General features: G+C 40.1%; 1 protein-coding gene across 1 annotated transcript in view; it reads right to left on the reverse strand.

Moving 5' to 3' along the window:
• Nucleotides 1-13,981, reverse strand: part of extl3 (exostosin-like glycosyltransferase 3) — a 27,701-nt gene that overhangs the window by 3,213 nt on the left and 10,507 nt on the right. The window contains exons 2-5 of the mRNA XM_024290546.2: nt 3,058-5,692; nt 2,844-2,971; nt 466-610; nt 252-380 (exon numbers count right to left, since the gene is read on the reverse strand). Coding sequence (XP_024146314.1) covers nt 252-380; nt 466-610; nt 2,844-2,971; nt 3,058-5,193 — 2,538 coding nt within the window. The 5' untranslated portion in view covers nt 5,194-5,692. The remainder of the gene's footprint in view (nt 1-251; nt 381-465; nt 611-2,843; nt 2,972-3,057; nt 5,693-13,981) is intronic.

Here is a 13,981-nt window from a genome sequence, read left to right on the forward strand (position 1 = left end):
ATTTCAGTAAAAATGATTTGTTCAGCCATAAAATTGGTTCCACTAATAAATCTTCCTGTAAAATCCAAAAAACGCAGGTGTAACATCCTAATTCGATCTTGCACCTTTGATTAATAATTTGCGGGCAGGATATTGGAAATGTCAGTTTGAGTAATAGTGGGGGTAAAAGGGGCAAAAATAAAAACAGCTTGAGAAGGACAAAAGGGGCTTTCTGAGCTGAACACGATCCGCCTGCGCGCTCCGTCTCTGACCTTGATGGGTGGTTTGCGGGTAATGTGAGAAACCAGGAAGTTCATGGCGATGTCCTCACAGTTTATGTACTCGTCCACCATGTCTCGGATGGCCTGGGGCATCACGTACGAGTACAGGTAGGCGTAGTACTACAAGGACGCAAACACACGGGTGGAGTGGATCAGACGGGGATGAACTTTGGAGGACGTGATTTTGGAAAGGGCGGAGACCGACCTTGTGGAAGAAGGCGGCTCCTGTCAGCACCATGGACAGCTCACAGGAGTAGTTGGAGTTGTAAAGCCAGGACTGATGGTTGACGTCCCATGCGTGGTACCTGCCAGGAAAACCCACGATGCGATCCCTGGCTTCACGCCACACTCTGGAAACAACATTTTACAGCATTTAAGTTTGACTCAATTAATTCAAATTAAATAACTTATTTCAGATTTACTCAGAATAAGTTAAAATATTTTAAAAGTGTGAAGTTTTTTGAAGATCTGGAAGTTTTTAAATATTAAAAATAAAAACATTACCACAATTACAGCAAGGAAATTAGGTCTACTTTATTAGAATTCCTCATCAAGACTCTGGAGATTCAAAAAGCAGAGTTCTGTCCACAGGAAGTTTATGCAAAACCACTTAGATTCCAAATAAAGTCAGCAGCAGAGCAGCCTGGGCTGAAGTTCATGTGAGGAAACATTCCTCAGTAATTCTGGGGGAGTTCGGGATAATTCTTCACAAATGACCCTGTGCGCGCACACAAACACAAAAGCAATTTGGCCCGCCTGTCTGGACACGCCGCTCAGCTTCACTGCTGTAAGGCCGTCTGGAGGGAAGGAGTGGAGCGCCGACACAACGGAGCGGAACGCTTCATCGCTTAATTCTTTTAATGATAGCTTTCCTTTTCAAGGTATTAAAGTGATGGTAAGATCCAGAGAAGACATCTCAGCTTTCACAGCATTGTTCTTGAATCCGTTTGATATGATCTTTTCTAGGAAAGTCAGGAATGGCTTATTAAAAAATTTGGGATTACATTGATTTTAATAATCATAAATGATTAAAACAATCATGCGTTTTACAGTACAAGCACTGAATTTGGAATGGATGTACCTTAGGATCCCCTCTATCAGATAAGCATGATTGTCACCAAAAAAAATCTAAGAATTCAAAAGTTATATATAAAAAATATATGAAATAGTATTCTGTAGAAATTGAATATTTTTGTAATAATTAAGTCAATGTCCACCATTTTGGACATGCTTTTCTGAAAGAGGGGATCCTAAGGTACATCTCATTGACTGTATATGACAACTGGACTGAGAGACCAAACAGGAAGTAGCTGCTGGTTCCAAGAAGCCAAAATCCCTTTGACTTCAATAGAGACATAAACAGCTATTACTCAGTCAATGTATTTGACAGAATAACCATTCTTGCTTTGATATCTTTTATAAACTGGCCAATCAGAAGGCTCAATAAAAGGATGTGGTCTCATGTTTGAATTTTTGATTCTCTTGAGCTGATTTCAAGCTCACTCCTGAATGGCGAGGGTGGTTGCCATAGAAACATTGACTAAAACCAATCACTGCGTACTGACGTCGTCTGGTTCCAACATGGCGCCGTTCGTATTGCAGAAAAAATGGCAACTGAATCGACTTCATTTCATTGGAGCCATTTTCTACGAGTGACATCACACTCACTCAGTCCAGTTCTCATATACAGTCAATGGCAAATGTGGTGCTTGCGCCACAAAATGCACTATTTGTCTGAAACATCAATCCGACAGGCTCTGCTATTGATCAGATGGATTCATATTGGACTGAAGAACACTCAACATACGTCCAATATGAAAATCCAGCCAGAGGGTGGGGCTTGGGGGCAGGACTGTTGTCATTACTGGAGCTCCAGATCATGACGTGGGACTTAAACGGTTTGACCAATCACAAAATGAAAATGTAATACTTTGATTCAGCCTGTAGGGTTCAGCACATAAACAGTTTTTTACTATATTCTCAAGAATTATACAAGTTTATTGGCAATGACAAACAGACAGCACTTTAAAAGCCCCATTTATAGAGTCCAACATCCAAAAAAAAGTTGATTTAGGGTTTGGTTAACCTTTAAAGTACATCTTCTTTGAACAACAGAATCCTGTGAGTGTTTTCAATTTCCAAGCAAAAGCCTAAACTGTCTTTGATGTATAATTGTAACTTCATGGAAAGGAGTATTTTAGTTGAATATAATGGAACTCTTTATTGGTTTTATCTAGAGAAACATGTTTTTTCCAGGATAAAATGAAAGTCTCCTGAATAATTCCAAAACCTTTCAGATCAGTGTAAATTCCTTCTCTGATTATGTTATAACATGATTGGACGCTTTCGACCACAAAGTTATCAAGATAACGGCTTTTGAAGATACGCTCACATGTGCCAAAACAGCACTTAAGTTAAAAAAAAGTCATAGTTATTTGGTTGTTTTTAGTGAAACAGGTTCAGCTGATTATCTTAGATTCTATCCTCCAGATCTTGAAGATAAAGATCAAACACAGCCTCCCTTTGAACTGAAAGAATGCTCTCTATCTGGATGTAGATATCATCGCTCGCGCTCTCACTGACCTAAATCCAAACATGATCTCATCGTGGCGAAGGTGGGCATCGTCATCGATGGACAGGATGGCCTCGGTTTCCACGGCGTCCCACGGAAGGAAGCGGTTATTCAGGCTGTTCTTTTCTGTGCGAACGACCTTTAGATGCAATCAAGTTCAGAAAAAGCGACTCTTATACAAAACTTTGTGTATTTCAGAGATATATAGACCGGAGAGTTACTCACCACGATTGGAAGGCCGATATCCGGCCATAGCAGGTCTTCGGAAGGAGGCTTGGGTGAATTCCACACCACTACCACTTTGTTAAGGTATGGCAGTCCGTTTAACCTCTCCAGAGAGTTCATCAGCACCTCTTCCCTTTCATACGTCAGCATGACCACGGTGAACTGCTCTCGCGGCACATTCCCACCAAGAGCAGCCTGAAACTCCTTCCCGGAGCCTCCCGTTCCCCCGCCGATAGGTCTAAAACCAGTACCAGATCCGAGGAACTTGGCTTCGGAGGGAAGCACGGGGTCCAGAGGAGTGTGGGGGAACAGGTGGAAAGGCCCCGGGGCCCGGTTCCATGCTCTATACGTGTCTGCGGCTGTGTATGTGAAGTTGCGGAGAAAGCGAGGAGATGCATAGGGTGGTTCCGTCTCTACAGGACCCAGATCCAGATCTCCGTTATCAGCCAAGTTAGCATCAGTCCCTGCCAGCTTTCCTGCCTTGTGAGGAATCTCATGAGCAGGTTCGTCCCTTATGGGCGCAGCGGGAACCTGAACGGTGGTTCTGATACTGGCTAGAATGGTGTTTAGAACGTTTTCTGAGGTTGAGAAGTAGGTTTCCCACAGAAAGCGTCCTTGCCGCCTCATGGCCAGCATGTCGTTGTCCGACAGGCTGCGTAGCAGGAAGTGGAGCTCCGTGACACGAGGCTTGGGCACAATAATAGCTGCTTCACTCCAGCGTATAAACTGGTGGTACGGTAGTTTGCAGTGGTCCCCCAAAATGACTGGGATGGCCCCTACTTCTAAGGCCTCAAACAGCCGCATATTGCAGCCTGCTGAAGCCACTAACTGTCCATCCCCTGGGGTAATCACCAGCGCAAATGTGGAAACCTTGAGGACTTCCAGCCTGTCTTCCCGCTCTCCGCAGAGAGCCCACTCTGTTGGCAAGCTTGCCCTTGGGTTTTTGCAGGTGAACTCGACCAGCACCTGATCCAGGTGGCTGTCCTGTACCGCTTTTAAGGTGCCGATTATGCGATCGTCGTAGTCGGCTGGCGGATCCCCCTCGATTTCCTCTTCGAAAGACTGAGGTGGGACCTCCTGTAAGCTGCTCCTCAGAGACTCCAACTTCTCGCCCTGAAAGGTGAACAGGTACTTCCTTTTTACGGGAACTTGAGGTGGAACTTCCAAAAAGTTTGGTTCGGAAAGGGCGTGGACCAGCGGAGACACAACCAAGTCAAAGCCCTCGCGATACTGCTGCTCCAGGAATGTGGACTGAGCAACCGCTGCCCGTCCTGTGCTCACATTGTACAGGAAGTTCTGGGTCATGGACTTTCTAAAAAGATGGACAAGTACATGATTGTGTCCATCAGATCTCCAGTAAGGAAGAGCTTTAAGTTGCTTTTCCAGCTCTGAAGGAGACGGAGGAGGAGAGAAAGAATCGAGAATCTCCCCCACAAGTACTAGATAAAGACAGGCGATGCTGGGGTTGTCCGTTACGTAAATGTTGCTTTTGACTGATGAAGCAAAAGCCTGTTTCACCAAAGGGTCTATATAGCTTCCCCATGGGTAGGAAGTAGTTTCATAAACATATACCGGGAACCCGGATGTAAGAGGACAGCGGGAGTAGTCGAAGCAAGAACGTAGGCGACAGGAGCGCGCGGACTTAGGAGGTGGTAGTCCTGGATCGTCCTTGTCTGGCAGTAACCGTACGGGTAGCGAGAGTTTGGGCTGGTTCTGGGCCATCAGTTCTTTGTAGGAATGCTCCGTCTGGCTGATGACATTCTTCAGTTGCAGCAGGTCCTGCTTGGCACTATCGATGCTGCGCTTGCACGCCTCTATCCGTAGGTTCAGTCGGGCGATCTCGCCGTTGAGCTCTTGCCTCTTCGCCTCCAGTTGCAGCAGCTCCTCGCTGACCGACTCACGAATGCGGCACAAGTCCTGCACGTGTTTGGCCTCGCACAGTTCGCCGCCGGGTCGCGGCCCGAAGATGCGCTTGTCGGGACCCCCGGCTTCATCTATGGTCGTGAGGTAGTAGTGAGCGATGAGTGGGAAGAACACCAAGATGAAGAAGAGCATGAAACTCAGCCAGGTGAGTCGCACGCGCCGCAACACCCATGGCTGCCCTCCAACACCCACCCCACCACTGTTACGCTGCATCGCTGACTTTCAGTCTGTCACTTCGTCAACTGAAGAACTGTTGCTATGGGAAGCAGCAGCCATAATTGACCTTGTCGACGAGGTAGTGGGTTGGATATTAAATCGTGAAAGCTGGGATTTGACTCTGTCCTTCAGGGAAAGTCATCCGTAGCTGTCTGCGCGCTCTGAGAATCCTTTGGGATTCGGGGGAGAGGCTCAGCCTCACCTGTACTCCAGTATGTACTCTGCGGTATCTCCCACACACGCCGATGCCATCTCTATAGTGGGGGTTCAGTTATTCTCCAAATCTATGAAAAGAAACTGAGCTAAAAACGAAGGGGGATCGTCCCTTGTTAGGCGATGCATGGCTGCTCACAGATCAGCAGGACTGCAGGGAGATGCTGTTTTCTTTATCGACTTCATTTTGAAACTTCTGCCAGGGTACACTCCATAAACGAAGCATTTCAAGTTTCCTTGCAATTCTTCCTATGGCTCCATTGATGGCGATGGACACAGTAACCTAGGAGAGAACAGAAAAAGAAACTATAAATGTTTAAATCCAACTCTTAAAGACCCACTTTGGTTATTTTTTATCTATTTTAAAAACGATACCAGTGGTCTTTTAATCTTAATTATGCCGTTTTTAGCCAAATTTAAAAAAAAGTTGTTTTCTAGAACATGGTTTCCCATCACCCATCTGTTTACACGCTTTCCTGCTAGCTTACAGCCCCTCACATGCCCAAACAAACATTAACGATGCAACAAAAATGGTGAATATATATATATACAGCCCTACACATTCTTAATCCTAACTCTTCGTATACGGACGCATAGTTTGGGCCCCTCCGTGCCACTTTTTGACCTGCTCTGTTGCCATTGAATCCCCCAACCTTCCGGATGCAATCACGAAGCAGAACCGGTATTGGGTTAGGGTACTATTACCAGTCTGGTCCACATCCTGAGGGTTGGGGACTCCTGATTAGTGCCTGTGGCCCAGTACCAAGCAACCCTCGGAACATTACCGGGACGGTCCCATCTGCGTCCAGAGGGTTGGGGACACCTGATTAGTATATGCATTTTTTACATGTCTGTGCCCCGGTACCAAGCCGCTCTCGGACCGGTACCGGCTCATGGCCCTGGGGCTGGGGACTGCTAATTAATGGGAACAGCCAGGTCAAAAAACTATGAGTTGGGGACACCCAAAATGTCAAAAAGTGGCAAAGAGGGGGCCCGAACCACACGTCCATATATGACAAATAATATGTTCATTGATTCAGTTTGACAGATAAGATTTATTTCCATTAATCAGTGAACATATTTACATATGCAAGAAGTTAAGACTATCCAGTTTGTGAAGATCTCTATGTTCTATAAATAAATACACCCAACAACACTTTTTAAAGCTATTTAGCCTATAAAAGACAGCTTATTGTGGGAAGAAACATAGCAGGATACTGCAAATTTGCATTTTTATCATGAAGAGAAGAAACTTAGGGAAAGCTGCACACACTAGGAGAGTCCACACCTCCAGCGAAGCTCATTAAAGGCAGCCTCCTGCATCCTGGCCCCATTCCTGCCTCACATTACTGAGCATCTTTGATAGCAGTCCATCGCAGACTGTGAAGCACAATCATCAGCTGAAGGAAAGAATCCTCAGAGGAGCAAGCTGCTACTTCACACTGCAGAGATTTCACTCCTGCATTTTTGGGAAGCTGAGACTCAAACTGAGATCAAATGGACAAGCCAAAATTCAATCTATCTTAATTAAATTACAGCTTTTTATGAGAAAGTTGAGAACAGGTGTCTCCTATTTATCTTTTACCAGTGTGGAAATGGCGACATCTGCTAACCAATCACAAGACTGTTGTGTGATATCACAGTGCTGATAGCGACCTGCCTCTGGGGATGTCAAGGTAACACAAACAGTCAACTGTGCTTGTATGTTTTTAACATTTGTTTATGTCATTTTTAGCCAAAACTCCCCAAAATATGTCATTTTCTAGGACATAGTTTCTGCAGAGCGGCAGGAGTTCATTAGAAATTCCTCTGTGAGTTGTGTGCAGCAACCCCACCCCTTTTCCCATCACCATGAGAAAGCTTGTGACCTGTCCAGCGTATTTTCTACGATATTTTTCAAATGAAATTCATTAATCTGCTTCTGATACACAAAAATTTGATTAAATAAAAACACAAAAGAACAATTTTAAGCTTAATTTTCTCAATATATCCTCCATTATCGGACAAATACCACAAGAAGATGTTAAAAACAATACAATTTCATCTTCATTTATATCATAATCATGTCATCCTTTCAAACTTTTGACATTTCTTTGAATTTCAACATTTTATTTATGCTGTAAAACCAAACACACCGAGAAGAATAGGACACCAAACTCCTCCTGTTAGGAAAATGCTCGAGTGGCAAAAATTCTCAAGTCCCACGAAGGCCCTGAAAGCTGAGTATTGTTCTCCTGCACAGCCTGGGGGACCAAAGTGACCCAGGGGCAGCTATCACAACAGTCTGATTAATTGCTGCATGACTGCAACCGTCACAGACGTAATGGCAGACAGATGTTACCAAACCCCTAATCTGGAGCCAGAAACACGCCGGCTCAAATGTCACTGCAGATAAACTCAAGTTCTATTCTAGATCTTTATAAGTGTGTTAATCTGCACGGAGGACACACGGGAGAGCATCGATCGCTCTAAAATGACCGTAGCAGAAGAAAAATGTCCCCTCGCAACTAAGATTCCAGCTGGTAAAACTAATTTCAGAATATTCAAGCTGAAATATTACCTTAATTATAGAAGAAATCAGCAGAAATGTCCTTTTTGCAGAGCAAAAAACCACACTCGTGGGCAGAGAGCTGATGACCCAGATAAAAACGCTTTTAAAAAAAACGTCGGTGCAACATGATGGACAGTGAGCAAAGTATGCAGTCAGCGAGTTGCTGCAACACAGACAGCAACATAAATCAGGAAAATTGTTAAAAAAGTAAAAAAAAAGCCTTTCCTGCTAACAGTCATGCATGATTAAGCAATTATTCCAGATAAAATAAAAAAAGTCAAAAGAGTGACAGCAGCAGGTGCTTGGAGGAAAAGCTCCCGGACATTAGAGGGCAGACTCTTGTATAAATGTTTGAACAGTCTGCGCTCTTCCAGAGACGTGGCTGAAATTCCTCCGTCCAGAACGCCTCAACACAGACGGCGCTCGGTTCTAACAGGTCACAACCACTCAGCTACAAATAAAAATAAAAGCAGGAACACAAACGGTAAACAGAAGTTCAGCGCGAATGTGTTTATTAGGCAATTTGTGAGCTTTTTGTTTTTGACAGACGGAGAAGAGACGGCCCGAGGGAGTTCAGAGCTGACAGCCAACCAGAGAAATGGCTTTTTTATTACATTGAAGTTCAGAAAACCTCCTGGAGGAACCAAAGAGTGAAAAAAAGATATTAAATCTTCTTGTAATGTCTCACTTCTATAAGTGTCTTGGTTTCAAGGCAACGGCTTACAGGATTCTTTACCTCTATTATGTATGACTCACTATTATGTGAGCCTATAAAAAAGAAAAATATAAGTATTCAATCCCTGCAACTTTTATTGCTTTTTTCACTGTTTTTTTTAATCCAAATTGATTTAAATAAAAAACACAGACCAAATATTACATTTTTTGAAAACATTTTACATTTTTAGTGCTGAAGGCTGAAGATGATGAAATTGATAGCTGAAAACGCTGAAGCTGATAGCCAGCTAAAACATTAGTTAAATGCTAAATTAGCCTAGAAAATGAAAAAAAAAGTTAGCCAAAACAGGAAATTAGCCTAATTTAGCTCAAACAGCTGGCATGTAAACATTACCCTAACTTCAAAACAGCCTAAAAAACTTTTTAAAAAGTTTAATCTAGCTAAAACAGCTAGCATGTTGCTGTAATATTAGCTAAATTCCAAAGTAGCCAAACGAAGAACAAAAAAGCCTAAGTTAGCCAAAACAGCTAGCATGTTGCTATAATATTAGCTAAACTCCAAATTAGCCAAAATTAGCTAAAACAGCGAGCATGTAAATATTAGCCTAACTTCAAAACAGCCTAAAAAACTTTTCAAAAAGCCTAAATTAGCCAAAACAGCTAGCATGTAGCTGAAATATTACCTAAACTCCAAAGTAGTCATAAAAAGCCTAAATTAGCTAAAACAGCTAGCATGTTGCTATAATATTAGCTAAACTCCAAATTAGCCTAAAATAGCTAAAACAGCAAGCATCTAAATATTTGCCTAACTCAAAAATAGCCCCAAAAAAACTTTTTTTAAAGCCTCAATAAGCTAAAACAGCTAAATTCCAAAGTGGTCAAAAGAAAAAACAAAAAGGCCTAAATTAGCTAAAACAGCTAGCACGTTGCTATAACATTAGCTAAACTCCAAATTAGTCTAAATTAGCTAAAACAGCTAGCATTTTTTAATTTAAATACAGAAATACAGCAATTTTAAGCTTGATTTTCTCTATATAAATGCTCCATATTCAGAAAAGAGTGGATTTGAATAAATAATCATCCAAATAGAGAGCTCACAGTCATCCCCTTAATTAAGAAGACATTTTAATAGAAGTTTATGGATGACACTTTCTATGGAAGTGCTGGGAGAAAAAAAAAAAAAAAGTTCCAGACAGCCACAGGCGAACATACTGTCAGAGAGCAGCTGCTGCAGCCATGGATTGGTGCTCATCTATAGACGCCTGACTGAACAATTCAAGGACTTTTTCCACTGTTGAGCTGGAGAGGTGACCGAAGAGCTGTCAGAGTCAAAGCAGCTGAGAAAGTAATGAAAAACAGATATTTTTACTTAATACTCCTGAAAAGAAAAAAATTGCACCTATGTGGTACATTAGACTTTATTTTACTATGTCTCAAGCAGACTTCAAACTTGAAAAAAAGTGAAGATGACACACTTCCAGGATTGTTTTTTTTTAATTATAAAATTTAATTTTAAGTGATTGAGTTGTTCAAGATTTTTATTTTTAACCAAGAGCTGAATTGAGCAGTAAAACCCAACAATTTGATAAAATGTAGAACAAACCAGATGGTCAACTTTCCGAATATTTACCAGCAGAGATACAAGAAAATATTGATGCATTATTGACATTCGAGTGACTCCAGACTATAGATTAATGGTCAAATTAAAAAAAAACTGTCCTTGTTTTAAATCTGTACTGCTGACAGTACAGATTCACACAAAACTTCCACTTGTAGGAAAACCTTTGATTGAGTGAACACTTAATCCATTCAAATTTAATGTGCAAACGCACATTTTTTTTAATTTGATTTAAAAAATATTTCCTTAAAAGATTTTGGAAAATTAATGCCTGTAAAGAAATAAAGATGTTTATTTAGTCAGAAATGTGCTTATGTCAACCGAACGTTAGCATTAGCCGTCCTATGGGAAATTCTATTGAACGTTAGCATCAAGCTAGCGAACTTTAGCTTTGTGTGCTAAATCGATTTATATCTTTTTTAAATCGATTATTAAGCTTCGATTTAATCAATTTTTTCAGCCCAGTCCTAGAAAATAGTGGAGTATTTGGACTTTAAAATATGTTTTTTGGAGTTACCAAGAGTCACGATAAGAGATGTTAGGCACATTGTTCAATTTCTAGCAAAATACTTCAAAATAAAAATGCAAAAAGGTTAAATTGTATTTTTCGTCCTACATAGCAAACTTTGAAGGTAACTTGCTAAGATTGATGTTTTTCACGTATTTACGTGACCAGCTCAATAGCTGATGGAAAGCTGTCATTTTACTAACAAACAATAAACAAATCCACAACAACAACAAACATTTTATGATTCACAGGCAGCAACAGATAAAGATCTAGAGGTATAGAGATAGCCGTGCAAAGAGAAAAGGTGAAAGAATGGGTTCATAATGACAGATGGGCCTGGGCGCCGTCCAACCTCCACAGCTCCTGCAATATGACAAAGATTACAAAGGAGAGCGGCACAAAAACAGGTGCCGCTGCGTCCACAGGAATACATATTTGACTCCAGTCAAAGACGGGAATAATAAAGCAAAAGCCATCAAAATGTCCTCCGATCCGTTAACATCTTAAGTCGTGATCCCACATGTTCGCTGGGATAAACAAAATGCATCCCTCTGGCTTTGCAGCAGGAAATAATCTGTTGACGAAGCTTCAGCTGCTAAAAAGCTGCCTCACAGGAAAGAGCGGAGACTCGAGCTGAGCCTGGGTGAACTGACAACATCCACGCCAATTAGAGGAGAGCACACTCACAAAGTTTCTGCTTCTGTTTTGTCCCAAAAGTTTGTTAAACTCAAGTGATTTTATTTCTTTTGGTGAAACGAAATACCAGGGAAAAAAAAGCTAAAAAAAAACAAAAAAATTGAGTCCAAACATGTTTTTTCTGCATCAAATGTTCACAGTATAACTTTTTTATAAAATGGAATTCCAGACTTTTTAAGTCATAACTCATAATTTTATTCTTAAAATGATTTTTCTATAAAGAACATAAAAAAGGGAGTATATTTAACCCCAAAATACAAAAATAATCTGGTCCTATTCCCAACATCTATGGCATCAAATGATCCCTTTAAGAGATTTTTAACATATTCTTGAGACATTTTTCTGATGATGGAGGAAATATAATAATAAAATAAAGATAAAATCGTGTTTCTTTACTCCAATTATAGTCAAGAGTTGCAAAAATGTAATTGGAAGAAGCCACAAACTCTCTGATTCGCTCTTATGTAGTAGGAGATGTGAGCTAGTGGGAGAGGATCAAACGGATGTCGGGATGCGGGGGCGGGCCTACGCTGTACAACAAACAGGCAAGATTTTAATGAACTACTGCCGCTCTGCAGAAACTACGTCTACGTTTGATGATTAAAAGGCGAATGAGAACGCATCTTTAAAAAGTAGCTCAAAAAATGATCAAAGTGAGTCTAAAATTTTATTTTATTTAATCTTTATTTTACCAGGAAATCCCATTGAGACTTACATCTCTTTTTCAAGGGAGACCTGGGCCAAAATAAAGCTGGTTATTAATAATAATGTCCAGAAACGATAAGATTCGTAAGAGCCTGGATTGATTTGATTACGTTTTTTCAGATTCTTTTGATTCTTCAATTCAGTTTAATTGAGTTTACACATTTAGACATATTTGTTTAGAAAACATTAAGAATCTACTATATGTTTTGAATATATTTATATTAATCTGATACAATTCACATACTGTAAAATTTATCAGTGAAATAATGAGATTGTTAACAGTGCTTCTCCTGGAGGGCGTTTCAGTTTGACCACTAGGTGGCGATCACACTTTAGCATTACACCTTATTCCAGAAGAAGAAGAACATATGAGCAAAAAACTGTTTTGGTTACTTTAAAAAAGTAATGCTTTAAAAAAAATGTTATCCGTGATTTTATAAAAATATTTATTTAGTCAGAAATGTATGTTTAGGTGAACTGAGTATTAGCATTAGCTGTCCTATGGGATATTCCATTAAACGTTAGCATCAAGCTAGTGAACTTCAGCTTTATGTGCTAAATCGATTTATATTTTTATGGATTGATTTTGATCTATTAAGCTTAAATCGATTCAAATCGATTTTATCAACCCAGCCCTAATCTAAAACATCTTTTAAGGAAATAAAAAAAAAAAAAGTATCTCCAAAAGTTGCATCCTAATGTCATTATGGCTCACTGGGATTTAGGAGGGATAACGTGTCTGTATGTTCAAAAGGCTTCCTTGTGCTTAAATACTCAACATACTGTGACTGGTATGGAAGTCACCCACTGAGAAGATCTAATAATAAGCTCCCACGGGTTTTTCATTTGACCATTTATGCCTACAAAACAACCTCAATCAGAATTTATTTAGAAGAAACCTCAGACATATCGTGCAGTTTTTTTTTTTTACTTATACTCATAATTAGTGTTACTTCCCCAACAAATCTGGACATTAAAATAAAAATTTTGCTTCAAAAGCTCAGATATTTTTTTTATCCAATATATCTCATTTTTTTTAAAGAAAAACTGAACTTTCATGAACCTTTCAAAATAAAGTACACTCTGTGTCAAAGCAAATCCTTTTGCTGCTGCAGGTTTACTTGAATTAAAATCAAAGAAGTCAAACATTAAATCTTCTATTATCACAACAATAACTAGATGCGAACTAATTCGACATGTTTTTAAATCAAAGGCGTTTTCTTTGAGCCACAATGGAGGGATAAAAGAACGGCGTGCGGCTCCGGAGCCTCAGGTTGCAGACCGCTACACCAGATGAAACCACAGGAAATTACTTTAATGGTTCAGTGATACAAAAGTACAGAAAGAGAGATATTACAAGAGAACTTAGTATTTTGGTCAATCTGGTCCTTTTACATCTCTATATTTTCTCTTTTGGATTTTTTGTCATTTTTAAACGACTGACTTTATTTTTGCAATGCTGTACTGTACGCGTCAAAGTCAAGGCCCCGGGGCCGAATTCGGCCCTCCAGATCATTTTATTTTATTCTTATTAATGACCCGATGTTATCTTGTTCTCATTTCTAACTTGTATAATTTTGACTAAATATATTTTTATTGAGGGTAAAACGTTTTTTTTTGGTTTAAGTTGATTTATTCTGGAATAATATTCCTGTCTTTTAACTATTCATAATTATGCTGAAAATGTACATTTTTAAATTTTTCAAAATTGGCATTCTGCTAGCTCCTAGGAATATTTTGGCATTTTGATTTGATTTTTTAGGCTATTTTAGTGTTTAGCTAATATTTCAGCTACATGCTAGCTAATTTAGGCTTTTCT

Source organism: Oryzias melastigma, linkage group LG24 (assembly GCF_002922805.2).
Source record: "Oryzias melastigma strain HK-1 linkage group LG24, ASM292280v2, whole genome shotgun sequence".
Classification (NCBI taxonomy): Eukaryota; Metazoa; Chordata; class Actinopteri; order Beloniformes; family Adrianichthyidae; genus Oryzias; species Oryzias melastigma.